General features: G+C 40.2%; 1 protein-coding gene across 3 annotated transcripts in view; it reads left to right on the top strand.

Moving 5' to 3' along the window:
- The window catches only part of LOC124775813 (E3 ubiquitin-protein ligase RBBP6), a 421,473-nt gene that overhangs the window by 104,386 nt on the left and 289,901 nt on the right, over positions 1–27,186 (top strand). For all 3 annotated transcript variants that reach the window (XM_047250645.1, XM_047250646.1, XM_047250643.1), the window contains exons 5-6: positions 13,393–13,446; positions 24,053–24,141. In XM_047250645.1, coding sequence (XP_047106601.1) covers positions 13,393–13,446; positions 24,053–24,141 — 143 coding nt within the window. The remainder of the gene's footprint in view (positions 1–13,392; positions 13,447–24,052; positions 24,142–27,186) is intronic.

The raw sequence follows: 27,186 nt of genomic DNA, 5'->3' as shown, positions 1-27,186 counted from the left end.
AGGGAACTAGGGATACTAACTACTGCTTCCCAATATATTTATTCTTTAATGAAATTTGTCATTAAAAATATATCACTTTTTTAAACCAAAGATTCATGGAATCAATACTAGAAATAAGAATAATCTTCACAAGGATTTAAAGTCACTTACCGTATTTACTCGAATCTAAGCCGCACCTGAAAAATGAGACTCGAAATCAAGGAATAAACAATTTTCCCGAATCTAAGCCACACCTGAAATTTGAGACTCGAAATTCAAGGGGAGAGAAAAATTATAGGCCGCATCTCCAAATCGAAACAAAGTTGGTCCATTGTAATATGAGAGACAATTTAGGTTGAATGAATGACGATACAGCTACAGTAGTTTGGTTCGAGTCGTAAGCTTAGTAGTTAAGCTTTACCAGGTAGCCATTGCTATGCGTCAGGCGCTCCGTTCGTATTTATACGGGTACCCTACCTTTCCCACGTGCTTCGTCTGGTTTGAATTGATTGCTTATTTTTCTTTGATCTGATGAGTGCAGTTTTCTTTGTTATAGGTGTTTACGTCACCCTAAACTGAGAATGCATTACTATACTGTGTCATGCATTGTTTGTTGCATTCTGATAGTGCGTGTTTATGGCCTGTCGCCGCTCGCGGCATGGCTTGCTTTTGTGCGCGCTACCACCGCTTACAATTAAAAAAAAGAGAGAGGAATCGTCTCATTAGCGAAACAATGGCAAGAAACTGCTATTTGTTGTTACTTACCCTGCTGCTTTCTTTGATAATGATCAACAAGAACGAAATAATAGACTGCATATGATAGAAGATGTTCTGAACGAGAATTTAGCGAAACTTTTTCTCCGTTTGAAAATGTTTGCAGGCGCCTCTTTAGTACATTACATTCTATCCAGAAATTAGTCATCTTAGATTTAAAAATCTAGTCAATTGCCGTGCTTCATTTCTGACTGTATCACTATTAAGCATAAGAAAAATATGAATATAAACATGACATGATACGTATATTCTTCCGCATTTGCTGTTGTCTCACTCTAGTTTCGTAGTTTATTAGGCAGACAGGATTTAAATGAGATAGCAGCAAACATGAAACAATACATGGTCTTTAAATATGTCTGCTTGTGTCTGTATGTGTGGATGGATATGTGCGTGTGTGCTAGTGTATACCTGTCCTTTTTTTTCCCTAAGGTAAGTCTTTCCGCTCCCGGGATTGGAATGACTCCTTACCCTCTCCCTTAAAACCCACTTCCTTTCCTCTTCCCCTCTCCTTCCCTCTTTCCTGATGAGGCAACAGTTTGTTGCGAAAGCTTGAATTTTGTGTGTATGTTTGTGTATCTATCGACCTGCCAGCGCTTTTGTTCGGTAAGTCACCTCATCTTTGTTTTTATATATAATACATGGTAAAATGTTTATATGCATATTATGCTTATGGTGACAAGAATATTGCATGTGATTCACAATTTATGAAAGTTCCTATTAGTAACCATCTCTTCTCACAGATAGGAAAAAATTCAGAACGTAGAGTTGGCCATATTGACAAACATCCCAAACAGTCTTGCCAATCGGATTTTCGTAGTACATTGAAATGCTGCTACATTCGAAGATGAACAATACGGAATTTGTATTTACTTCGTTGGATAATGTATGAAAATGCAGTGGTTTTTTTTTTTTTTTTTTTAACTGGCGCAGAGGTTTTGGCGCCAGTATTTATCTTTGTGCCTACAAAGCATGCCTGTGTAGCGCTACATATATTCGACGGCAGAAGTAAGTTGTGGCGGCACCCACCAACTTTTTTCAGAATTTCCGCTTGCTTTGCACTAGATTCTAAGCCGCAGGTGGTTTTTTGGATTACAAAAACCGGAAAAAATGTGTGGCTTAGATTCGAGTAAATACGGTAGTCTTGTACAAAGGTGTGCATTGTTCAGGAATACACATTTTCAATAATTTGCCAGCAGCCATAAAAAGCTTAACAACCACTGAAATTCAGTTGAAGAGAAGCCTAAAGGATTTATTGGTGGCCAACTCTTTCTACTCCATTGATGAATTTCTCAGTAGAACCAACTGATTTGTGTGTCTTATGTACATAAGTACAATATAACTTCTGCACAATTTCAGTGCAGCAGTGTGTACATTGTACATAAATGTATGTGTGTGTGTGTGTGTGTGTGTGTGTGTGTGTGTGTTTTTCAGTGGCCCGGTGTAATGTTAAGCGTTTTCGTGGACTGACTTGTTGAAGAATGCTGTTCTTCAACTTTTGTAGTCCTGTCTTCCTCAGTTGCATGTAATATTACGGTATATTGATAATTTTACTTATGGACCACCTGACAGCAATTGAATAAAACACAATTTTAGTGTCATACGCGTTTCGCCTTTATTTTCTGCAAGGCATCATCAGTGGAAGGTTGTGCGGACAATTTCTTACATATTACACTCCTGTTGCATTTTTGGTGTTGTTCTTATGAATGCCAATTTGCGTTTTTTTCCCCACATTCCACAGCACTATGAACTGAACGCTTGTTTGAATGCAATGCAAGATTTGACAGTCGGCAACAGAAACCAAAACATTGCATTCAAACAAGCGTTCAGTTCATAGTGCTGTGGAATGTGAGAAAAAAACCGCAAATTGGCATTCCTAAGAACAACAACAACACCAAAAATGCAACAGGAGCGTAATATGTAAGAAATTGTCTACACAACCTTCCACTGATGATGCCTTGCAGAAAATAAAGGCAAAACGCGTATGACACTAAAATTGTGTTTTATTCAATTGCTGTCAGGTGGTCCATAAGTAAAATTATCAATATACCGTAATGCTGGTTCTGTTTTCTTGCAGCGCCGATGTCTTCTGCTAGCACCGGATGCTTCTCCGAAGATTTCACTGCTAGGAAGGGGAAATTTTAACTCTCTCTCTCTCTCTCTCTCTCTCTCTCTTCTCATTTAAAAAATACGCTACTCTTGTAATATCATTCAGTGCACCAGAGCACATTTATTTCCACTTTGTACCAAAAAACAACTAAACTTTATGACGTAAGCCCACACATTACCGGACACCCTGAATCAGTTAATTACACATTTTTGAACACAATTAATACACAAGCTTTTATCGTGGCTGACTTATCCACGTCCAGTCCACGTGCTCTCACCAGCAGTTCAACGTCTAATAAACAGTCACTATCTCGAGTCACTCCATTTGTTTTTCCACAATACAAAGCTACATTACTCTTTGCAGCCGGCCATGGAGCTTCCGGGCCGTATTTGATTATTCTTGGCAGGTCGCGCTGAACACTTGCCACCGCCGACGAATTATCTCCCTTCCAGTTTCGCCTGCACAAACAATAAATGGGTGCAGTATCCCATGCTCATCCTTATGCCCTGCTTTAAAATAACACGTGTTCGAAACAGCTGGAACACAAGTGTCTCCAGACATTCGTAAAATTCTGGGGGCACTACTGTGTGTGTGTGTGTGTGTGTGTGTGTGTGTGTGTGTGAGAGAGAGTACAATCTAACTTCTACATCATTTCAGTGCAGTAATGTGTTCATTGTAAATAAGCATTATAGTAGTTGTATTACACGTTTATTACCTTACAAATAAATAAACTTTTTTTATTTTAAATTCAGTGCATTAGTATTTGTAAAATGATTCTTTCATATAGTGTTCATTAAAAAATGACGACCATGCCACTTGGGACCTGTGGAATGGTACATTAGCTTATTTGTTTGAGTTGTAAATATTTGTCATGTATTGTTGTTTTTCTGACATGTTATACATCCTGGAGGACCTCCTCACTACGGATCAATTGGAATGAAAGTAAATCTAATCTAATCTAATCTTCTCTCTCTCTCTCTCTCTCTGATGGATAGAGGGGAGTAGGGGGCCAGACAAGAGGCAAGGAGGGGGCAACAGGATAGTGTGAGGCAGGAGAGGGAATGACAGGTGACACTCCAAATGCACAACAATATAGTAGTAGCTCGTAGGAGTTAGACCATATAAGATATACAGTGAAACACTGTGTTTACACAGTTCAATTGACTTCAAAAAAAAGTTACGTAAAATGTGGGAAATAACGTTGTAAGCTGTAAAAGTTACATATAGGATACTCCCTTGCGTTTTCTCACTTTATGTATATGTACATAATAGGGATCAAAGTACGAGGGTTGGAACTTAAATAGGGTTAATATTTATTCACCACTGATACAAAAGTTACATGTTTGCACCTGTTACTGTCCTTCAAAGCAGTCACTGGCATTGTGTAGAACCTGTTACCAGTGATGTGGAAGGTGTAGTATACTGTTAGCAGACCCTTTTCTGTTGATGGTGCAAATGGAGCGGTCCAAAGTATTGGTGATTCTTGTGTACGACTGTGATGGCGTTATCCTAACGCATTACGTTCCTCCACAGCAGACCGTCAGTGCACAGTATTACTGTTCGCTTTTGGAGCATCACCTGCGACCAGCTTTGTGAAAGAAGTGGCGACACTTTCTGCACAACCCACCCATCATTTTGCACGACAATTTGCAGACGAAGAGACAGCAAGCTGTGGGTGCTCTGTTCGGTCGATGGGACTGGGCAGTACTGTACCATCCACCATACTCCCTGGACTTAAGTCCTTGTGACTTTGATTCTGAAGATGAAGGAACCACTTCGTGGCATTCGCTTCAAAACTGTTCCAGAGATTTGACAGGCAGTAGACCGCTCCATTCGCACCATCAACAGACCAGGCTCTGCTAACGGTATACTACGCCTTCCACATTGCTGGCAGTGGGTTCTACACAGCGCTGGTGACTACTTTGAAGGACTGTAACAGGTGCAAATATGTAACTTATTTGTATCGGTTGTGAATAAATAGTTGCCACTATTTAAGTTACAACCCTCATACTTCTCAGGGGCTTGTTTGTTATTTAATTAAGGTTTGTTTTCTAAGAAAAGCCACTGATGTAATGGGAACTGATGATTGTCTGGGAAGTTGAAACATTTGACTCAATTTCATATGTCGTAATTGATGTTTTTGGCAAGCCTTCAGTTGTCATTTATTATTTAAATAATGAAACACTGCACCAGTTACGTATTTTTTCATGCTTAGCTCGATATGTTTCAAGAATTTTTTCTTGTTGACATGTACAAATATTTATGTAAGTATTTTGTGTGGGGGTTTGCATCTGTGTTTTTCTGCATATTTTTCACTGTATTTGTGTTTTTGAGGTTATCGTGTATTGTGCTTCCTCAGTTATATGGATAAACCCAACACACACGCAAACTATCACTTACATTGTTTGTTTGTGTAACATCACAAAAAATACATGCATAAATACTGCACCTGACAATGAGAATAAATTCTCGAAACACGTTTTGCCCAGCATAATAAAATAAGTATTTGGCACTGTGTTTAAATCAAAAACATTTGAGAAAAGCAAAGTTAGTGATGGTTTCAACTAGTGCAACAAGTGGCCAAACAATGAAACGTGTTAAATATGATTTGACTAAGGTGTAACGACGATCACAACAATCCTGAAATTATGCATGCGCAGTAGAGACAGTTTGGAAATGGTTTTGGTTGGTCATGATATCTTAATTCGAACAAACCTTGACCACCCAGAAGCAATAGTGGGAAATCGGTTTACAAAATCTGGTTTTGGGAGTACCATGTAAATGGGGTGCTAGTTACTCCCATCAGCCACCACACTGAATAGAGCTTGGCAGTGGCAGGAGATACGGCACTAATTGTTCCAACTTCTACATGTTTTTTGTCATCAGTCTTCTGACTGGTTTGATGTGAGCCACCTCAAATTCCTCTCCTGTGCCAACCTCTTCATCCCAGAGTAGCACTTGCAACCCACGTCCTCAATTATTTGCTGGATGTATTCCAATCTCTGTCTTCCTCTAGAGTTTTTGCCTTCTAGTACCATGGAAGTAATTCCCTGATGTCTTCACAGATGTCCTATCATTGTGTCCCTTCTTCTTGCCTGTTTTTTCCACATATTCTTTCCCTCTCTGACTCTGCGCAGAACCTCCTCATTCCGTACCTTAGCAGTCCACCTAATTTTCAACATTGGTCTCTAGCACCACATTTCAATTGCTTCGATTCTCTTCAGTTGTTTTTCTCACAGTCCATGTTTCACTGCCATACAATGCAGTGCTCCGAACATACATTCTCCGAAATTTCTTTCTAAAATGAAGGCCTATTTTTGACACTAATAGACATTCTCTTGGACAGGAATGTCTTTTTTACGAGTGCTAGTCCGCTTTGATGTCGTCCTTGCTCCGTCAATAATTGGTTATTTTGCTGCCTAGGTAGTAGAATTCCGTAACTTCATCTATTTCGTAAGCATCAATCCTAATGTAAAGTTTCCCACTGTTCACATTTCTATCACTTCTCATTACTTTCGTCTTTATTCAATTTACTCTCAATCTATATTCTGCACACATTAGACTGTTCATTCCATTCTGCAGGTCATGTAATTCTTCTTCACTTTCACTGAGGATAGCAGTGTCACCAACGAATTGTACCATTCATATCCTTTTATCTTGAATTTTATTTCCCTTCCTGGACCTTCCTTTTATTTCCATCATTGCTCCTTCAGTGTACAGATTGAACAGTGGGGACGAAAGACTACATCCCTGTCTTACACCCTTTTTAGTCTGAGCACTCCGTTCTTGGTCATCCACTCTTATTATTCCCTCGTGGCTCTTGTACATATTGTATATTATTGTCTCTCCCTATAGCTTGCCTCTATTTTTCTCAGAATTTCGAACACCTTGTGTCATTTTACATTGTCGAATGCCTTTTCCAGATCGACAAATCCTATGAAGTTGTCTTGATTTTTCTTCAGCCTTGCATCCATTATCGACCAAAAAAGTCAGAATTGCCTCTCTGGTGACTTTACCTTTCAAAAAGCCAAACTGATCATTACCTAACACATCCTCAATTTTCTTTTCCATTCTTCTGTGTATTATTCTTGTCAGTAACTTGGATGCATGAGCTGTTAAGCTGATTGTGCAATAATTCTCGCACTTATCAGCTCTTGCAGTCTTAGAAATTATATGGATGACAGTTTTCCAAAAGTCAGATGATATGTCACCAGACTCATACATTCTACACACTAACTTGAATAGTTGGCTTGCTGCCACTTTCCCCAATGATGTTAGAAATTCTGATGGGTGTTATCTATCTCTTCTATCTTATTTGATCTTAAGGCCTCCAAAGCTCTCGTAAATTCTAATTCTAGTACTGGATACCCCTCTCTTCCAAATCGACCCCTGTTTCTTTTTCTATCAAGTTCGACAAAGCTTCCCCCTCATAGAGGCCTTCAGTGTACTCTTTCCACCTATCTGCTCTCTCCTCTGCATAACAGCAGAATTCCCATCATACTCTTTCATGTTACCACTCTTGCTTTTAATTTCACCGAAGGTTATCGTGATTTTCCTAGAGTCAGTCCCTCCGACAACAATTTCTTTTTTTGATTTCTTCAAGTTTTTCATTCAGCCCTTTCGTCTTAGCCTCTCTGCACTTCCTATTTATTCCATTCCTCAACGACTTGTATTTCTGGATTCCAGAATTTTTCTGAACATTTTTGTGCTTTCTTCTTTCATCGATATACTGAAGCACTTCTTCTATTACCCATGGTTTCTTTGCAGTTACTTTCTTTGTACCTGTGTTTTTCTTTCCAACTTCTGTTGTTATCGCCCTTTTTAGTGATGTCCATTCATCTTCAACTTTACTGCCTACTGATTTGTTTGCTATTGCTGTATCTTTAGCCTTAGAGAACTTCAATTGTATCTTGTCATTTCTTAGTACTTCCGTATCCCACTTCTGTGCGTATTGATTCTTTCTGATTAATCTCTTAAACTTCGACCTCCTCTTCATCACTACTACATTGTGATCTGAGTCTATATCTGCTCCTAAGTACGCTTTATAATCCAGCATCTGATTTTGGAATCTCTGTCTGACCATGATGTAATCTAACTGAAATCTTCCCGTATCACCCGGCCTTTTCCAAGTATACCTCCTCCTCATGTGATTCTTGAACAGAGTATTTGCTATTATTAGTTGAAATTTATTACAGAACTCAATTGGTCTTTTTTCCTCTCACTCGTTGTCCCAAGTCGATACTCTCCTGTAACCTTTTCTTCTACTCCTTGCCCTACAACTGCACTCCCGCCCCCATGACTATTAGATTTTCATCTCCCTTTATGTACTATATTACCCTTTCAATAGTGTCATATACTTTCTCTATCTCCCCATCTTCAGCGTGGGATGTTCGCGTGTATGCATGAACTATCGTTGGTGGTGTTGCTTTGTTGTCGACTCTGATAAGAACAACTCTATCACTGAACTGTTCACAGTAACACACTCTCAGCCCTACCTACTTATTCATAATGAATCCTACTCCCATTATGCTATTTTCTGCAGTTGTTGATACCACCCTATACTCATATGACCAGAAATCCTTGTCTTCTTTCCATTTTACTTTACTGACCCCTACTACATCTAGATTGAGCCTTTGCATTTCCCTTTTCAAATTTTCTAGCTTCCCTACCACATTGAAGCTTCTGACATTCCACGCTCCGACTTGTAGAACGTTATCCTTTTGTTGGTCATTGAATTTTTTCCTCATGGTCACCTCCCACTTGGCAATTCCCTCCTGGGCCGGCCACTGTGGCCGAGCGGTTCTAGACACTTTAGTCCGGAACGGCGCTGCTACTGTGGTCACAGGTTTGAATCCTGCCTCGGGCATGGATGTGTGTGATGTCCTTAGGCTAGTTAGGTTTAAGTAATTCTAAGTCTAAGGGACTGATAACCTTAGATGTCAAGTCCCATAGTGCTTAGAGCCATTTGAATCATTTTTAGTCCCCTCCTGGAGATCCGAATGGGGGACTATTCTGGAATCTTTAGGTAATTGAGAGATCATCATGACACTTCTTTCACTTACGGGCCACATGTGCTGTGAATACACGTTGTGTGTCAGTAATGCAGTGGTTTCTGTTGCCTTCTGCATCCTCATGTCATTGATCATTGCTGATTCTTCTGCCTTTAGGGGCAGTTTCCCACCCCAAGGACAGAGTGTGCCCTGAACCTCTGTCCGTTTTAATCAAAATTTAACCAGTGGCGGGTTTCAAACCCGGAACTGATGACTTGTTGATTATTAATCAAAGATGCTACCCCCTAGATCATGGGCGCATGTTTACCATTCCAAATCTGCAGAGCAGAGTGCCCTGGTGTCTAGAAACTTAACCACATAATGTTTGTAAACACTACTTTTGGCCAGCATCATTCCAGCACCATCTTATGTCAGTTTTTTCTCCACAAACATATTTTTATGAAGCATAAATCATGGGAAAATTATAAGTATGCTGATGCAAAATCGGGTGCAAATTAACATTGCGGACCTAGGAAATTTGACGGTAGCATTAAAAAATGTCGTAAATAATGGGAAAAAGTTAATTCCAGGAGCATAAAAGCAGTGGTGTGTGTGTGTGTGTGTGTGTGTGTGTGTGTGTGTGTGTGTGTGTAAGATGTTGGTGTAGAAGGATGTCGCATCCGCAGTGACCAACAAGGAGTGTGGTGGTAACGGAACAGGAATTATGAAAAATGTGGTGGAAGAAGTGAGCATTGTTGTGGATGTTGGATGGGAGATCACAGGCTTGCCAGAGTCAGCCTGATACCAAACCCACCTCTTCTTTCCTAATCCTCCTGTCCACCTCATCCTGACCCACAATTATTTTACTTTTGAAGGCCATATCCACAAGCAAATCCATGGTATTGCCATGGGTGCTCACTTGGCATCATCCTGTGTTAATTTGTGGGCCATGTGGAGGAATCTTTAATGTTCAGACACGTTTTCATAATCTGGACTCGGGCCAGTGACAACATTTGTTCTTACTTCCATACCCTCGACACCTACTCCCAAACCCACTTCACTTTATCCTATTCAACTCAGTGAGCACCGTTGTAGATGTCAGTATCCATCACTCAGATGTTTTCATAAAAATGTCTGTTCATATAAAATACACCAACTACCAATAGTACCTCTACTTTGGCAGCTGTCACCCATGCCATGTCAAAAAGTCGTGACTTACTGCAGAATTTATTTTCAGAGAGTATTTTATCCATCACATCCATAAACATATCTCCTGTGCCATCTCCTCTCACACCAGTCAGCTTATTATCCAGCCACTGACTAGCACTCTTCTGACCATCCAGTACCACCCTTGCCTTGAAAAGTTCAACCATATCCTTCACTAGGGCTTTGGCTACATCTCAGCATGCCCTAATCTGAGGGATATCGTACCAACAATACTTCCTACATCACCTAAAGTAATGTTCCGCCAGTCATCAATTCTGCAGAATGTCCTTATGCATCCCTGTTTCAACCCTGCATCCAATTTGTCACTCCCTTCTGGATGACCTGTGCGCAAGACGTGCCCCATACACCCACCCACCGCCTCCTACCTCAATCATTCCCTACCCAATAAAAGGCAGGGCGACATTTAAAGCAGCCATGTTATACTTCTGCTTAACTGCATTTACTGTGCAGAATTGTGTGTGTGCATTGTAGGTGACTGTCAACTCGCATCAGTGGCCACCGTCAAGCTGGCCAACTGAGACCTTAACTATCCAGGTACTGAACATGCTGTGTGCCACAACATGAATGAGTTTACAGCTGCTTCACTATATATACCTTTTAGATAGTCTTCCAGCATGAGTTTCTCTAAACTGCGTGGGTGGCAATTCTCTCTGCAGCATATCCCACACTCTCACAGTGCCTCTAACCTGAACCACTGCTAATCTGTTGCCCACTGGCTCACTTTAACTGCTTCCTTTTATCTTGTGTCATTGTCTGCACCTCTTCTTACAGTTTCTTTAACCCCCTCCTTACAACCTCATCAACCCAATCCACACCTTCCCCATCCAGATTATTTACTGCCCTCACCAACCACTGTTTCTCCCTTCCCCAAGCGGTCTTGTGTGTGTGTGTGTGTGTGTGTGTGTGTGTGTGTGTGTGTGTGTGTGTGTTAGTTGACTCCAAGATGGTTCAAATGGCTCTCAGCACTATGGGACTTAACATCTAAGTTCATCAGTCCCCTAGACTTGGAACTACTTAAACCTAACTAACCTTAGGACATCACCCACATCCATGCCTGAGGCGGGATTCGAACCTGTGACTGTAGCAGCAGCGCAGTTACGGACTGAAGTGCCTAGAACCGCTCGGCCACAGCGGCCGGCTGTAACTCCAAGAAATGTCTTTGAAAACCAAGTGATTATTTCTTTACTAAGTGCTTGTTTGCTGCTCTTTGTCTAGACGTCTCTTGTGAACCTCTTAATGCCCAATACCCATGTATATTGAGCAAGCAGTGAAGGAAACAAAAGAAAAATTCAGAGTTGGTATTAAAATCCATGGAGAAGAAATAAAAACTTTGAGGTTCGCCGATGACATTGTAATTCTGTCAGAGACAGCAAAGGACTTGGAAGAGCAGTTGAATGGAATGGACAGTGGCTTGAAAGGAGGATATAAGATGAACATCAACAAAAGGAAAACAAGGATAATGGAATGTAGTCGAATTAGGTTGGGTGATGCTGAGGGAATTAGATTAGGAAATGAGACACTTAAAGTAGTAAAGGAGTTTTGCTATTTGGGGAGCAAAATAACTGATGACGGTCGAAGTAGAGAGGATATAAAATGTAGACTGGCAATGGCAAGGAAAGCGTTTCTGAAGATGAGAAATTTGTTAACATCGAGTATAGATTTAAGTGTCAGGAAGTCGTTTCTGAAAGTATTTGTATGGAGTGTAGCCATGTATGGAGGTGAAACATGGACGATAAACAGTTTGGACAAGAAAAGAATAGAAGCTTTCGAAATGTGGTGCTACAGAAGAATGCTGAAGATTAGATGGGTAGATCACATAACTAATGAGGAGGTATTGAATAGAATTGGGGAGAATAGGAGTTTGTGGCATTACTTGACTAGAAGAAGGGATCAGTTGGTAGGACACGTTCTGAGGCATCAAGGGATCACCAATTTAGTATTGGAGGGCAGCGTGGAGGGTAAAAATTGTAGAGGGAGACCAAGAGATGAATACACTAAGCAGATTCAGAAGGATGTAGGGCGCAGTAAGTACTGGGAGATGATGAAGCTTGCACAGGATAGAGTAGCATGGAGATCTGCATCAAACCTGTCTCGCGACTGAAGACCAGAACAACCACCACCCATCCTGATTACCAAGAAAAATAATAATGAATTCCTGATTGATTATTGCACATTTTTTATTATTATTGTTGTTATTGTTGCACAGTTGATGTCAACAACAGTGCAACTGTTTCATCAATGAATAATCTGATTTAGTCAATTTTGGAATACAGCTTCGGTGGTGATTCTTATTTTTCCAGTAGTCTTGACCTTGGATTATTGCAGCTGATGTGACTTGATGTTGTAGATAGCATATATCTTTTCTAGTAGTCTCTTACAGTTGGGGGTTGTTGTTTCTTGTTTGTCCCTCTTACTTTCCCCATGGCATTGCCTGTTTTCAACTGGTATTTGTTTCTTACACGTCCTGAAATAAGCATTTTGTTGAAACACGTTGCCAGTACCATTTAGTGCAAGGAAATAGAATTTCTAATTTTATAAACTCGTTACTTAGTAGTTCTGTTACATCTTCAATATGCTTCCTATTTTTTTTAATGGGCCTTCTGATTAACATCATTAGGCTCATTCTGCTGTATTGACACTTGACTGTGCAATTATCTAGTTTGAGCACTTTTCATTGGAGGAATTTTCATATATGATGCCTGGCTCTAAGGATGGGTAAGGCACTGACATATGAATTTTAATAATTAAATTAAAAGCTCATATTGTTTTCTATATTTCAACCCATTGTGTCATGTCCCAGATTTCTCAGCGTTATGAATTGCATTTATATGGCATCAATGACCTAGGGGAACACCCAAAAGCACAACATTTCTCTGAACTATGCAGGTGGGAATTCTCTATAACCTAAACCTTGTACATTGTGGAGTGGCACTGTAAACATTGTTGTGGTTGAAGTGCTTTAATTTCTGTGACCCTCTGTGTACGTAACATATTTTGCGTTTTTGTTCTTTACTTTTATCTTCACACTCACAATGATACACAGATTACACAGCATTTAATATAGCCTCATCTGACATCCAATTACACGGAGACATTACATTCAGTAATTTCATGTGACCCAACTATGGTGTCCAGTGTGTTATTCCTAGGAGTCCATATTCAGTTTTTTGTATCCCTCCCTAACAGCCACATCTTATATTGAATACATGTTTGCTCTGTACACTTTCACTACATCCAGTTTTTTAAGAACTTACCAAACATCTTATTTTAGGTAACTACTTTAGGATGTTAGTAATGTATTGTTCTTTCTTCCAGCAGATCGAGCCCTTGACAGATGGACAAGATCCAGGTGTGAGCAAGCTAGCAAAGGTAATTTGTTAAAATAGTACAAGTCCTTTTTCTCTCTTTCTGTTCCCTGTTGTCTTGTATTTAAGTATTTTTAGAATTGTTCTGGCAGCATTGCAATATTCCTATTGTTTAAACTTGATGGTGCCAGTTCGAGATGGTCAACAGGGAGCCTCTAAGAACAACAGCAGTTCAATATGGATTTAGATAACAGAAAAGAAGATAGAAGTTGAGTTGTGATATGAAACTTCCTGGCAGATTAAAACTGTGTGCCGGACTGATACTCGAACTCGGGATCTTCGTGCCGGTCCGGCACACAATTTTAATCTGCCAGGAAGTTTCATATCAGCGTACACTCCGCTGCAGAGTGAAAATTTCATTCTGGAGTTGTGATATGACTGCATGTGACTGCTTTATGTAAGGTAACTGGATACACAACTTGGAACAACCAGGTAAATATATAACTGAGAAATTGTTTCCAGATGTCCGTGTTCTGATGTTCACATCATGTCTGTGGAACTTGATACTAATAGCAAGGGAAGAGAGAGCAGAGTCACAAATGATGGTTTTAAGTAAGGTTCAGGCCACTACATAGCGCCATTAAAAGCACCAAGGGCTTTGAAAATTGTGAAGTTTGTGGATGGTGTAGGAAATTAATACTCAGATAGAATCAGAACACTTTTACACTTGATAAAAATCGAAAGAGTATCATTACAGCATGGAAGTGCTGTTACAAATGTGAATGAAAAAGTTACGCGTTGAACCACAGTTTTGAGGGTGGGTAGGGTGGCAGTCTTGGTGTTTTTTGTATTCGAGCTAGGAACCTTGGTAAAAAGTTTTTGGTTTAGCCCGGACCAGTGGCCACTTGTATAACTATTCGAACATCTGTCTTTAGCTGTGTTACTGTATATTATGTAAGTTTTCAAGATGAACTGGAGCTGACCCCCTGGCAAATTGTGCAAATGAGTTAATTCGTGTTGCAAAAGATTTCAGTTGCACTGAAATTAATGCTCAGCTAATGGCATAATTTGTACATGCACAGTTTGGATTTTACATGCAAAAACAGTCACCCTTAAATAACTCCAGACTGTGGTTCAAATTTGAAGTATGGTGTATCTAAGGTTAGTGTTAACGTTTAAAAAAATCTTGCGTCATTCGGATTGTTCGTGCAAAAAGAGCAAGTATTTCTGGGAGGCTTTTAGAGGACCGCTTCTATGCTTTTAACTCTTACCAATGAGTTCAGAGTTTGCATGAAAGTAGATAAGTGAGTAAAGTCTAAACAATTTTTTTTTATCCATTAATCTTTATCTGTTGTTGAGACATGAAGATTTAATGTTGAGCTAAAAGTAGCACATAGAACTTGTTCTTATGTGAACTGAATGCACGGAAATAGTTTAATGACTCAGATAAATAAAAAATGAATTCTTAAACTAAAATTGAAAACTTGCTTTAAAAAATTTAGCTTCATTTGAATTTTACATGAAAAAATACATTTTTGTCATTTTTTCATGTGCCATTTCTGTATTTCAAGCTTGTATTAATCGGTTCAAATTTTATAAGATGATTGACAACTTCATGTAATTAAGGGTTGTCGTAGCTTGATTTAGTCCTGTGATGTAAGCAGCATTGTTCAAAAGACAATAAGAAAACCTGATCAGTTGTTGTCCAAGTCAACAAAAATTTGCATCAGTTGCCATGCTATGGCAGTCTAATGTCAAAATTATTATAGAGTAAAAGGAACTAGAATGAAATACACCCCTCTCGAAGCACAAAAAAGGCAAATATATTCTGGGCAAAGCTAGAGATGTAAAAGAAGGGAATTATCTTTCCAACTCACCTGCCATCTTCAAAGATACTTCGGTTGGAACTTAAATAGTGGCAACACTGCTGTGGAGACACTATGCAATGGAATCTACTCTTGTTTCTAATAGCACACATCATTGACATACCTACCTTACCTCCGAGCAAATGGACTCACCCGTCCCACGTCACCAGCATGCACACAGTCAAGGGAATTTCACAGTCACTTGTCAGCGGGCGGTCTAACGTAACAGTGTCATTATGTTTTTTAAACAGGAACAAAGGAGTTGGATCAAGATTGAATGTGCCAGTCGTACAGTACGACAGTGTCATCAAGGTCTTCAAGAGGTGTGCGGGGAATTGGCATTGCCATACAGAACAGCGGCACGTTGGGTAAAAGCCTTCAACAAAGGTCGGCAAGGACGACATGCATCGGGCAGGTCGTCCTAGCTTCTCTGAAGAAGTAGTGCATGCTGTCGCCGCATACTATTTGTGGACTCGCCCACGAAACCGGATTAGCGCATATGCCTGGGCATGTGAAAAATTGCATCACGATGGGTTCCGCATGGCTTGATGGAAATGCAGAAATGGATGCATTATGATGCTGCTCAGACGCACTTGGAGTGCTATGAGTGCGAAGGAGAAGCTTTCTTATGCCATATCGTAACACTGAATGAGAGATGGGCCACATCGTACGAGCCAAAACTGAAATGCCAATCCAACGAATGGCGTCAGTATGGGTCACTGCGAAAGTCGAAAGTGTGTCAGAGCCTCAGTATGGTGAAAGTTGTGGTGATTATTGTGTATGACGGTGATGGTGTTATCCTAATGCATTACGGTCCTCCATGGCGGACCGTCAGTGCTTGGCATTACTGTTAGTTTTTGGAGCATCACCTGTGACCAGCTTTGCAAAAGAAGCAGCCACATTTTCTGCACAACCCACCCATCATTTTGCACAACAATGCGTGGACGCATACACCGCAAGCTGTGGCTGCTCTGTTTGGTCGATGGGACTGGGAAGTACTGTACTATCCACCATACTCTCTGGACTTAAGTCCTTGTGACTTTGATTTGATTCCGAAGATGAAGAACCACTTCGTGGCATTCGCTTCAGAACTGCTCCAGAGATTAGACAGGCAGTAGACCGCTCCATTCGCACTATCAATAGACCAGGCTCAGCTAACCGTATACTACGCCTTCCACATCACTGGCAACGGGTTCTACACAAAGCTGGGGACTAGTTTGGTGGACTGTAACAGATGCAGACATGTAACACTTTTGTATCGGTTGTGAATAAATAGTTGCCACTATTTAAGTTCCAACCCTCGTATTTAAATCAAAAATATCTTGACTTATTCGCACTTTCTTAAGAGTTAATCCTACTTCACCAGTGCAGTGAGCTCTCTTAGCTGCAAAGTGTTGACACATCTGCATCTTGCAATTTATAATTCAAAGTTCTCTGATCCTGTGGTAAACAGTACATAGCATCATGTGGCTGAAGAGCACACGTGTAACAGCCAAGGAGGCCTTTCTGGGTGGTGGGGCATAAAATTTCTGATGGTGGATTGAAAGTGCAAATATCTAAAAAAGTTTTGATTTAAATGTCGTTGAAGCTGCCAGGTAAGTTGTTGAGAAGCTAGTTCCCTTATTTTACATCCCTAGTCACCTCTTTTTGGTTGAAAATATTGTTGAATAATTAGTGTAAAGTTCCTTTCATTAAGTAGTAGGTTATTAGCTGTGGCAGTTTCACAAAAGACCGTTCACAACTTTGCTAATAGATTAGTTTAAAAAAAGTGCAAGTACTGGAAAGCTAGTGTAATGCCGTTTCCTGTGATGTGTTTCTGTACTTCCCACATCGTAATGATTGGTAATGTGACTGATAATAATACCGTAAAAGAAAAGCTCTTGTCTGTAATGCACTTGGATCAGTAATGAGATGTCAGTAGAATGCAAGATACCCTAGTTGTTTTAAGAAGTGAAATAAAAACAGAACCTTTAAACAAAGTTACCATTAATGGCGAGAGATGTGATTTTGACTAAGATACAGGAATGGAACAGTGTGGTTGGATTCCATAAGGTCATTGAAGCTAAGCTGACTTGTGGAATTTGTGAATTTGTATCATTCTGACACTATGCTTACAGTAAACAAGAGCATCCTGAAAAGTAATGCCTCTGAATTTTGTATGTGAAAACTCTTCAGGCTTCTTAAATAAAACAAACGTTATTCACATTCTACATCTTTATTATTCAGGCCAGTATATTTACAGCCGTCTGCTGTTAGAGGGCTCTGAATTGAAGCATGTAACATGGTAGTGTGTAAAGTAACTATGTTTCGAATTTGAAGAGTTTGTCCATACCTGGAGCACCTTCTCCTTCAGTGTGACAATGCCAGACCACAAATTGCTGTAACTTCTAAAACAATACGATGCAATAGGTTCACAGTCATCGATCACTCTCGATACAATCCCCACTTGGCCTCATCCAATTTACACCTGTTTCCAAAATCTTCGAGGACTTCACTTTGATAGTGATGAAGCGGTACAAGCAGGGATGAGGTTGAGGCCCTATCAGCAAAGTCAAAACATTCTACAGTGACATTATCAACAAACTGGTCTCTCGTTGGGAGAAATGTGTTCATCGTCAGGGTGACTATGTTGAGAAATAAATATGTAGACATGAAGAATAAAGATTTAGAATGTTAATAATGTTAGTTTTATTTAAAAAAAAGCTTGAAGAGTTTTCACATAAAAATTTGAAGGCACTTCTTTTTAGAAAACCTTTGCAGATAGATACTGTCTGAATGTGTGAGAGTCAATTTGATATTCCCAGAATGGATGCAAGTCAATAACGCAGCAGTGAAATTATTCAGTGACTTTGAAAATCAGTTATTTTCACAGGCTCATTGTTGTTTTCATTTCTTCTTTATCCAGCACCAGGCCAGGAGATATTTATGGCACTTCTCCACTGCCCCCCCCCTTCCCCCCCCCCCCCCCCCCCTGTCTTTTCAGCATTCTTCTTATGCAACTGTTTTGTTCCAGTCCAGATTCCTTCTTATTAAACTGATTTTTATTGAGCAGGGTGCATATGCCCTGGGACAACCAGAAAATCCAGGAAAAACCTGGGAATTTTTTCGTCCAGGAGAAAACCAGGAACTTTTGGAATTCCGGGAATTTTTCAGTGTTTTAGTTTTCTTTAAATTTTTGTAATTTTTTAAATATTAGGTTCGTTTGAGCAGTAGCCAGCGGACTCATGCGCATGCGCAGTTGAGTTGTGTAGGAGCAGTACCTTTTCCTGCCTCTGGCTACTTGAAATGTGGCTGTTAGCTGTATCAGCAGTAGCAACAAGATGCCAGATGCTACCCAGAAAATTTTTTTTGGCATGCCCAAGCTGTCAGATTCGCAAATTCGCAGAGCAGTCTCAATTATAGGGGGGAGGGGGTAATCTCTGTGTGATCCACATTTTATTATGTTTAGCGATTTTACTGTTTCCTCTTCATTTACATCTCTCTCACCAAATAAAAATAAAAATAAAATGGTTTTCTGTGGCTGGGAGGTATCAAGTGAATTAAAATACATTCACATAATTAAAGAAGGCTAAAATATGTTATTAGTTTGTTTCTTGAATTTATTTTATTTCCATGTTTTTGGCAATTGAGCAGTAATCGCCTTGCAGAGCAATGAAGTCATTCTTGTTGATTTGCTAAAAAAAGAATTGGCTTTTATTAATCTTCTCTGCAGAGACAATCAGTTTATTTGAAACGAAGTGCTTCATTCAGCACTATTGGCTATTTTCAACTTTTTGCTGAATTTCAAGTGCACATTATCATCTTTTGGCACATATGGCATTATGCCATAATAAAGAACCAACCATGAGATAATACAGTACTGGTACTCCAAGAACATTTGCATTCCGAAAACCAAATGAAAAACACAATATCAGGTTGGGGCTTATTTCTTTGTTAATATGGACTTACGAATGTGTACTTTAAGCCGAGTTATGCATTTTAATTTTACAGTTCTGATACCTAACACGGTAAAAGTGTATTTTCACCTGGGAAAAAGTGTATTTTTAAGCAGAAAAAAATGCTTGTCCATGTATACACCCTGTTGAGTCAATCCATCTTGCTCTAGGTCTCCCTCTTGCTCTCAGACTTGGCCTCCATCATTTGTTTCGGTGATTTTCCATCTTCCATTCCCTATACGTGTCCAAACCATCTTAAACTATTCTTCTCAGTTCTCTCATTCAGCTTTTCTACTCCAATTTTGTTCCTGACATATTCATTTATCACTCAGTCTCTTTTGTTTCCCCTGAATGCTGGCTTAGGGCCTTTGAAAAGAAACAGCATGAGGACGCATATGACTGTTTCCATTGTTCGTTGGCACATTGGAAATGACACTCTCATGATAAACCTTAAAGTGGTGCCATCATTTCCCTATAAGATTCTGATGTTACCTAGCGGCGGCTAAAAAAATTGTGTGGGGCTGTGGCCACATGGACTTAGAAATCAAAATTTTCTGTTAGGCTAACTTTAAGCATAGCATGCAATAGGGAGTGCAACTCTGATTCAGGGTGCAACTGTCATATCAGCTGATAAATAAGAGGACTGGCATTGGCAAGTAATAATGTACATTGCTGCATGTCACCTTCGATTGGGTGGTTGATGAAGTGTTGCTCCATCCAAGCCATATAGCAGGCCTTCTGTTTAAACACTGGAAATCATGATGACATCAGTCGGATGCACATGGTTGTGTCAGCCCATTCCTGTTGTCCCTATGTGGTGAGCGCTCTCAGTTGTTCTAGCAGCAGTTTGTTGCATTTGTTGTAGTAGTATGAGCACTGGATGTGTCAGATCCATTGGATTGTTGGCTGTGGCCATATTGGAGAAATCATAGAAGTCTGTAATGGCTACCTGGAACAACATGCTGGGAATGAAAATTTGTTCTTTTAAACCTCGTCTCCAACTGATACTGCCTTTTCTTTCCTTCACATGACACTTTCACCAGATATACCATTCAACAGTTTTATTTGCAACATGAAATAACTGCACACATTTGGTATTAACTTAATAACTAACTTCTGAAGAACAAGGAAATCAAAGAAATTTTCTTGACTGAGTGATTCCTCAAATAAATTAAGTTCCAAAAAGTAACAATCAAATGTTGAAAATCCTTTTGACGTCTGTATGAATGAAGTTTGTAATACTGGTGTTAAGTCTAAAACTTTTCAAGTGTGGGACATACAGCAAAACTGTGCCTTGGAGCTGCTGCAGGTCAGGACACTGGTGCCACCCTCTGTTTACCTGCTAGTATGCTGGCCAGTTTGAATTCCTGCCTCATGTGGACTGGAATAACACTGCCATGATGTATTTGGGTGGCTAGCTGTTGGTGCTCATTGTACTGGTCACCACGGTAATATCTGTTTCTGGGCAAAATGGTAGGGGAAATCCTGGACTTGGAAGGCCTCATTTAAATCCTTAGCATTTGGAGAGGGACTGCTCATCACTAGACATTGTGATGATCACAGGTCGCTAGGCTGCATGGTAAGGACTTCTTGTTGTGGAGTGGGTGGCAGGTGTTGGAGTAGAATGTATTATCGGTAGTTTGTAGATATGGTATGGATGTAGGTTCTGATGTAGCAATCATTGAAGTGGAGTTAAAGAATGTGGCTCATTGGGATGAGGAGGACCCAGTGAAGTGGATGAGAGAGAAGTTGTTGAGGTTCTGGAGGGATGTGGGTTGGATGTCTTCACCCTCAATCCAATTCATGAAAGTCATCAATGACTCTGAATCCAGTTTGGGATTATGGCTGGTTAGGGTGGATTCATCTATATGGCCCATGAATACATTGATGCAGAATGGAGCCATGCAGGTACCCATTGCTGCACTATGTATTTGTTTGTATGTGACACCTTCAAAGGAGAAGTATTTAAGGGCAAGGATATAGTTGGTCACTGTGATAAAGAGGCAGTTGTAGATTTGGAGTCAGCGGCACTGGGTAAGGTAGTGTTCAGTAGCAACAAGGCCTTTGTGTACCAGCAACTTCAGTCTATTGCCTTTATCCTACGAAAGCGCTGGCAGGTTGATAGACACACAAACATACACACAAAATTCAAGCTTTCGCAACCAACAGTTGCTTCATCAGGAAAGAGGGAAGGAGAGGGAAAGACGAAAGGATGTGGGTTTTAAGGGAGAGGGTAAGGAGTCATTCCAATCCCGGGAGCGGAAAGACTTACCTTAGGGGGGGAAAAGGGCAGGTATACACTCGCTCGCGCGCGCGCGCACACACACACACACACACACACACACACACATATATATATATATATATATATATATATATATATATATATATATATATATATATATATATATAATAGAGGGAAACATTCCATGTGGGAAAAATATATCTAAAAAGAAAGATGATGAAACTTACCAAACAAAAGCGCTGGCAGGTCGATAGACACACAAACAAACACAAACATACACACAAAATTCTAGCTTTCGCAACCAATGGTTGCCTCGTCAGGAAAGAGGGAAGGAGAAGGAAAGACAAAAGGATATGGGTTTTAAGGGAGAGGGTAAGGAGTCATTCCAATCCCGGGAGCGGAAAGACTTACCTTAGGGGGAAAAAGGACAGGTATACACTCGCACACACACACATATCCATCCACACATACACAGACACAAGCAGATATATATATATATATATATATATATATATATATATATATATATATATCCGCACATACACAGACACAAACAGACATTTGTAAAGGCAAAGAGTTTGGGCAGAGATGTCAGTCGAGGCGGAAGTACAGAGGCAAAGATGTTGTTGAAAGACAGGTGAGGTATGAGCGGCGGCAATTTGAAATTAGCGGAGGTTGAGGCCTGGCAGATAACGAGAAGAGAGGATATACTGAAGGGCAAGTTCCCATCTCCGGAGGGCTGACAGGTTGGTGTTAGTGGGAAGTAGCCAGATAACCCAGATGGTGTAACACTTTGCCAAGATGTGCTGGCCGTGCACCAAGACATGTTTAGCCACAGGGTGATCCCCATTACCCACAAACACTGTCTGCCTGTGTCCATTCATGTGAATGAACAGTTTGTTGCTGGTCATTCCCACATAGAAAGCTTCACAGTGTAGGCAGGTCAGTTGGTAAATCACGTGGGTGCTTTCACTCGTGGCTCTGCCTTTGATTGTGTACACCTTCCGGGTTACAGGACTGGAGTAAGTGGTGGTGGGAGGCTGCATGGGACAGGTTTTTCACCGGGGGCGGTTACAAGGGTAGGAGCCAGAGGGTAGGGAAGGTGGTTTGGGGGTTTCATAGGGATGAACTAAGATGTTATGAAGGTTAGGTGGACGGCGGAAAGACTCTTGGTGGAGTGGGGAGGATTTCATGAAGTATGGATCTCATTTCAGGGCAGGATTTGAGGAAGTCGTATCCCTGCTGGAGAGCCACATTGAGAGTCTGATTCAGTCCCGGAAAGTATCCTATCACAAGTGGGGCACTTTTGGGGTTCTTCTGTGGGAGGTTCTGGGTTTGAGGGGATGAGGAAGTGGCGGCTCTGGTTATTTGCTTCTGTACCAGGTCGGGAGGGTAGTTGCGGGATGCGAAAGCTGTTTTCAGGTTGTTGGTGTAATGGTTCAGGGATTCCGGACTGCAGCTGATTCGTTTGCCATGAAAACCTAGGCTGTAAGGAAGGGACCATTTGATGTGGAATGGGTGGCAGCTGTCATAATGGAGGTACTGTTGCTTGTTGGTGGGTTTGATGTGGATGCCCTAAGCCCTGCTCACAACCGTCAGTGCCACCTCCTACACTAACATCGCTAATGCTGTGGCCTAGCCACTACTGAACGCAACCTTTCCCACCCCATTAACTCCAAACCTAGAACATCACTCAGCTATTGGGCTGCATTTCATAAAAAGAGAAGCAATTGCTGCAGTGATTGGGCAGACAGTGTGACTTTTAGTCAGGGGCTTGTATTTCATATTACACGTATTTGTCTTTCATTTTACATACATTTGGTTTGCAGCTGTAGTTCTGGGTCTCAAGGGATGAAATCATGGGACTCCAGTACAGACTGTTGTCTTCGATTGTTTTGAGAACTGTGATAGTAAGATTTATACATTTTGGTCTGTAGTAGCAGGTAGGTAAAATGTAGATGAAAAAGTGCATTCCCATTGTCAAAGTATAACGTTATGATTTGTATTTTTAGTGAGCCCTTTGGGCAAAAGTCAGGATGTGTTGTTCTTAAACGGGTCCATACCCAGTTTCTTCCTTCTGACTTCGGTTTGACCTTTCTGTTGATAGAGCGATGAATATGTCGAAAAATGTTTTGCTGGTGGTAGAGTATTCCTGTGCATCTGTTACTTTACCGAACATCGTGTAAGAGGGTAGTAAGTTCAACTGTTTAATGGTATGAGGAAAGTTATTCACATAACGTAACTTTCAGTGCTTTTTTAAGATGTGCAGAGCTGTTGTTTCTATTGTTAGTAAGTCAGGTAATATGCAGTAGGAAACTGCAGAAGATCTGCATGCCTAAGTATTTCTTCCATCCATGTTCTTTTCGAGGTCAAGAAACAAGAGAGGAATAGGAGGCGGAGGATTCTTTTTGAGGTCAAGAAACAGTAGAGGAGGAGGAGGAGGAGGGCAATTTAAATTTGTCGTAAAATATATTGAATGATATTAACAATCTTCCGTCGGTTCTTGGTAGAAAAACATTATAACTGGTGCTTTTCATTTATTATTAATATATTGAATGGTTAAATTTGTTGATATATAATTGTTACTACTTTTGTCACTTGCAAAACTGTTTTCTTGTGTTTCAGGCTGTTGATCTATCAAGCTTGGATGCTAGTGAAGAAGACAAAATCCAGGCAATGATGACACAGTCAACACAGGACTACAACCCATCAAAGTATGTCAACGATCCTGCTCTGTAGACTGTAGTGGGGGAGAAAGTGTTCACTCTACTTTTTTTAACAAATATTTTGTATGTGTAGTTTCTCCTTATTCACTATCGATTTGAAGCTTTTATTTGTGCTTGCATAAAATATGGTCAAGATAGTCTGTCTTGTAACAAGAACACTGCTACATATTTGTCTTCAACAAACATGCATCTCCGTATATCCATGTCAGTGGACATTTATTTACTTCCTCTGAATACGTAAACATAGAAACTAGTGAAAGTATATGTTGCTTCAGCCTCTAAGGAGCACATGGAACCGTACATACAACTGGCTTTCTTGTTCTTCTTATCTTCCTAAAACATCCTCATCCTTTCACTTTATGCCTGTCTTCTTTGTTACAGCATTCAGTTGTGTCTTTGTTCCTGTTTACAGTTCTGTTATTTGTTTAACTGCATGATTTCCTGTCTCCTGTACAGCAGTTTGCGTTACTACTTCACAGTTGTTAGTCATGAAATTTAAATGTGCTTTTTGTTCTCATGTATTTGTAATTTTGTGTGTGTGTGGTTTTTTTTTTTGGGGGGGGGGGGGGGGGGAGTGGTGGTCCAGATGTGTTCTCCGCATACTTGATACTTGCTCTTAAGCAATTGCTATTGGGTGTCGCCTGATGATTCATGGATTCGTGTAGTGTACTGGCACTAACAAGTCCTTTAAAAAATGGACCAAATTGAGGATCCAGATGGGCGTATCACAGCTCATTTCTTTGTCTGCTTACACCTGTTCATACATGCACTGTAGCCAAGAACTTAAGCTTCTCTAATCATGTTTGTTATAACTCTTAAACACACTTAGCATTTAGAGAGGTTGGGAGGGATGGGGAGGGGGAGGGAGAGGGAGAGAGAGAGAGAGAGAGAGAGAGAGAGAGAGAGAGAGAGAAAGAGAGAGAGAGAGAGAGAGAGAGAGAGAGAGAGAGGAGTTTTAGTTATGATCCTTCTTGACTGACTGTGGACCTTGCTTTAGATAGACAACACCCAAGTTTTGTGATAAAATAAAATTCTTTGATTTCCCAAGTTGATTACTATAGTATCCTTCTATATGTCTTGAAGAAAACTGTTCTGTGGTGAAGGAACTAGTGATGGCAGACCAGTGTGTGTTTCACCACAGTGTAGAACAACCTGTGGTCCTGTTAACGCTTACAGTACACATCATTGTGAAAGACCACATTAGCTTGCAAGGAACTTCGCTTACATCTTCTTTAACATTCTACAAGCCGCTTTACAACATGTACGCGGTGTACACTGTACACCTCTCTGTTGGCATCACCCCCCCCCCCCCCCCCTCCCCTCTCTCCTTCTTCTTCTTCTTCTTCTTCTTCTTCTTCTTCTTCTTTTTTTTCCCCAATTTAGTTGATAAAGATGTAGCTTTCAAATTCTTTGAACTCTTCTTGCACTGGTCTCCTAATATGACTGTTGAACCAGGGTGGAAGGTGCAAGGTCTCTCTTCTGTTGCAAACTTATTTGGCTTGTACTTGTCTGAAGTGAAGTGTTCTGGGCAGTACTCTCTCTCTCATTCTGTAGCTGATGTTGCCATAGCAGTTTTCAGAATTTTACTAGTGAATTCCTAAAGTTTTCCCAGAAGCATTTTGACACTGGGGTAGTTAGCCCATAAAAGCAAGTGACTACAGTATATGACTGACTAGGGATGTTCACTAAAATTATTTCATGTTGGGAAGCACTAATAATTTCACTAGCACTGACAATTCCATGCATCAATAAATCTGCTGTCAGTGTCGATGTCTAGCTGATGTCGAGATGTATACAATGAAATCTCCGTTTTACACTTTTCAGGCGATTAAAAAAAAAAAAAAAAATAAATAATGTATATTTCCTCCTGTTTTTGTCCGATAATGCAACTATAAATGACACTACACATTGTGTGTTATTGTTAGGAGACAGAACAACAGTAGTGCAAATTGTTCTAATCTTTAATAACTTCTACGAGTTCATAACTAGTGTGCTCAGATGTCAAGAAAGGATATTGTGTAATGTTTGTAAACATTTCTTGAAAGCCCACACCTTTCCAACGCCCTATATCTCAATTACACATTTTATTTTCTCTTTCCATTAACATTGTTTCATTAAGTGTAGGAGGGAAATTTGCAAGTGTGATAATGAAAAAGCAGCTATCATGGACCACCAAAAAAGTGTCATGAACTGGGTGAAACGTTAATACTTAGTATACTGTATTGCCCTAAACGTAATATTTACCTGCTATTTGTTTCTGGTCCTCACTAGATTTCATTCCTAGTATCATATATGCTCTATTGTTGTTAATAAATGAGAAATTCTGGGATTTTACTCACAACATTTATAGCAATTTAACATTCTTCCTTTCTGGCCCGCAGTAATGAAAATTTCTCTTCTTGGATGATCTTCTTGTGCTGTTAGGTAGTACATCTGGATGCCACAGTCCTGGACGGAGCAGCAGGCGGTGCATTTATTTGAAACTCTGCAAAGAAATTCTTAAAATATATGAAAGTGGAACACCTTGTTACATGGTTAACTTTGCTAGTTGTAATGAAACCTGACTTTATTCATAAGGTAACCATCTCTAATACAACACATGTGACTTTGAGAAATTGTTGTAAATGGGGACTTGTTTGATACGACTACAGTTTTATGTGGTTGAAGAGCTACTACTGGCCTATTATTATGAAGCCCTTAGCTGCTAGGGGGCACTTGGAACAAATAGTTTGACAATTTGTTAAAAGGATATTAGATGTCATCAGTGAGACATTGCCCCTTTTTGAGCTTTGGCGCTCCATAGAAGTGTATTCCATTCTTTCCTGTTTAGTGTAAGACCCCTCCAGCTGTGAATTCCAGTTTTCCTTGTGTCCTTTCTGACATCTTCCTCCACCTTAGCTTTGGTCCTCCAATCCCCCTGTTCCTAAGGTGCTGCAATGAATATCTTCTTAATCATTCTGTCATTAGCTCTCAGTACACATCCTGCCCATTCCAGCCTTTCAGTGTCACTGACAGTGTCTGGTTCATCATATA

Source organism: Schistocerca piceifrons, chromosome 2 (assembly GCF_021461385.2).
Source record: "Schistocerca piceifrons isolate TAMUIC-IGC-003096 chromosome 2, iqSchPice1.1, whole genome shotgun sequence".
Lineage (NCBI taxonomy): Eukaryota > Metazoa > Arthropoda > Insecta > Orthoptera > Acrididae > Schistocerca > Schistocerca piceifrons.
Note: the sequence above shows the minus strand (reverse complement) of the source record. Positions and strands in the feature narration are given on the sequence as shown.